At 39.7% G+C, this 2,084-nt stretch overlaps 1 protein-coding gene across 1 annotated transcript; it reads right to left on the minus strand.

The window, feature by feature from the left end:
- Positions 1-225: 225 nt before the first annotated feature.
- Positions 226-1,741, minus strand: LOC122547607 (NXPE family member 3-like; the record flags this gene model as incomplete). The annotated part of the gene is made up of 1 exon (XM_043686211.1): positions 226-1,741. A coding segment is annotated over exon 1 (716 nt), but the record flags the coding sequence as incomplete, so codon positions are not given.
- Positions 1,742-2,084: the final 343 nt, after the last annotated feature.

Raw genomic sequence — 2,084 nt, forward strand, 5'->3', positions numbered from 1 at the left:
ACAGTGAAAATGCATCTGAACTTTCTTAAATTAATGAAAGCTACAAATCAATGTACCAGCAGAGATTGTAAGCACTGTTATATTCGAGAAAGTACTTCAAGTTCAACTTTTTAAATGATTTTCCCATGTTAAGGAGGCTGGTTCTATATTTGGTGTCTGTTATAATCTGAGTCAGAAAGAAAATTCAGAAAACAGTTACAATCAAAAAAACATTAATTGATGTACCTTTGGAAAAAATGGTTCTCTTCTCCAATTAAGAGCTTTTTCACATAATCTCCTTTAAAATGGTTGATACGAGCAGAGCAGGGAAGCTTCTTTGGTTTGTAGCAGAACCAGGGCTCCCCAGTCCTGGGATCAGTAAAGTTACAGAGTGGCTCAGTTTGAGGCAAATATAGATTACATACAGTGGTCTCTGAAGCACCCTGATATTTGAAGGTACTTTTTAAGTACACTCTTTCTGGCTGTTCCTCACGTAGTCTTTTAAGTGCTTGGATCCCTTCACTGGGATGAACTAATAAAACAGAAACTTCAACTTTCCCCGACCAAGATAAGTTAAAATTGATATAGTAAAATCCATTTTGGTTGTCTATAACAGTTCCTGCTGAACCAGCTTTTAAAGCTGGGGTGTGGATCCGAGCTTGGAGATAGTCACCTCCATATTGCTTTGGGTGACCTTCAAAATCATACATCTGCAGCATCACTTGTAGCTGATCTCCCACATAGAAAGTCTTTGCAGAATTTAAAATTACAAAGTGACTGTATGCTGGGTTGCTGCTTTTCTGAAAGGGCACAGCAGAGTTGGGGGGTTTAGGCCATTCGATCATTTTCATAAGGAATGTTCCCTCTGATCTTTCTTCAGGGGTGAAGCTGTGAATCTGGTATCCACGTTGTATCAGCCTGTCTGTCCAATGGAGATTCCTTGTCTCCACTTTCTGCCTCATGGTGTGATTAAACTTTGGAACTGGATATCTTCTCCGATACGATGCCGATCCAATAATTGCAGTTTTATCGTACTAGGAAAAAAGCAAATCATTTTTCATACATAATTGAGAATTCTTCAGAATAGCACTATCTTAATTAAAGGGTTATTTAATTAAATGCAACAGTGATCATTCATTCATTTACATACTGCAACTGAGCTCAGGAGAGGAAACAGGTCATCAGAAAGTCTAACCCTTGACTCGCAGACAGTGCAGTGATCTTCTCCTGCAAGTGATCAGGCCAGGAAAGTTCCCAATTTAATTCCCAGACTGTGCTGAGTTGATTTCCGCACTGCTGAGATAGTGAGAGGAAAATGCCCAATCAGTTTGTGTTCCCAATTCTCACATTGCAGTGACACTTGTTCGAAGAGGATGAGGCATAGGATGAGGCATAGGATGGGCAACAGACCTGGTCTTCTGTTTGAGGCTCTGCTTCAGGTCAGGTGACTTGTAAGTGAAGGTACTTGATCTGTCTGTAGAACTGCATCTCAGCAGTATTAGTTCTCATAACTTCAGTAATAATCTCAAGACATTTCATGTAGCCATTTCTCAATTGATGCGTATCCTTTATAAGTGTAAGAGTTTCTGTCTATCATGTTTGATAAATACCAAGAACTTTGCCACCAGTGAGCAATAGCAGCCTGTTCATGTCATAATCAAAAGACAAACAGGCAGATTGTTGATTTTGTGAACTCAGTAATAAAAGAATGACAGAATGACGAAAGTTAAATTAGGGCCAGTCAAGGATAATAGTGGGAAGTTGTATGTGGAGTCAGAGGAGATACGGGAAGCACTAAATAAATATTTTTCGACAGTGTTCACTATAGAAAATGAAAATGTTGGCGAGGAAGATAAAGAGATACTTGCATCTAGACTAGAAGAGATTCAGGTTCACAAGAAAGAGGTATTAGAAATACTGCAGAGTGTGAAAATAGACAAGTCCCCTGGGCCGGATGGGATCTATCCTAGGATCCTCTGGGAAGCAAGGGAAAAGATTGCCGAGCCTTTGGCATTGATCTTCAAATCATCATAGTCTACAGGAATAGTGCTGGAGGACTGGAGGATAGCAAATGTGGTTCAAAAAAGGTAGTATAGAGACAACCC

The sequence above is a fragment of the Chiloscyllium plagiosum genome, unplaced genomic scaffold (genome assembly GCF_004010195.1).
Source record: "Chiloscyllium plagiosum isolate BGI_BamShark_2017 unplaced genomic scaffold, ASM401019v2 scaf_3010, whole genome shotgun sequence".
NCBI classification, from domain to species: Eukaryota; Metazoa; Chordata; class Chondrichthyes; order Orectolobiformes; family Hemiscylliidae; genus Chiloscyllium; species Chiloscyllium plagiosum.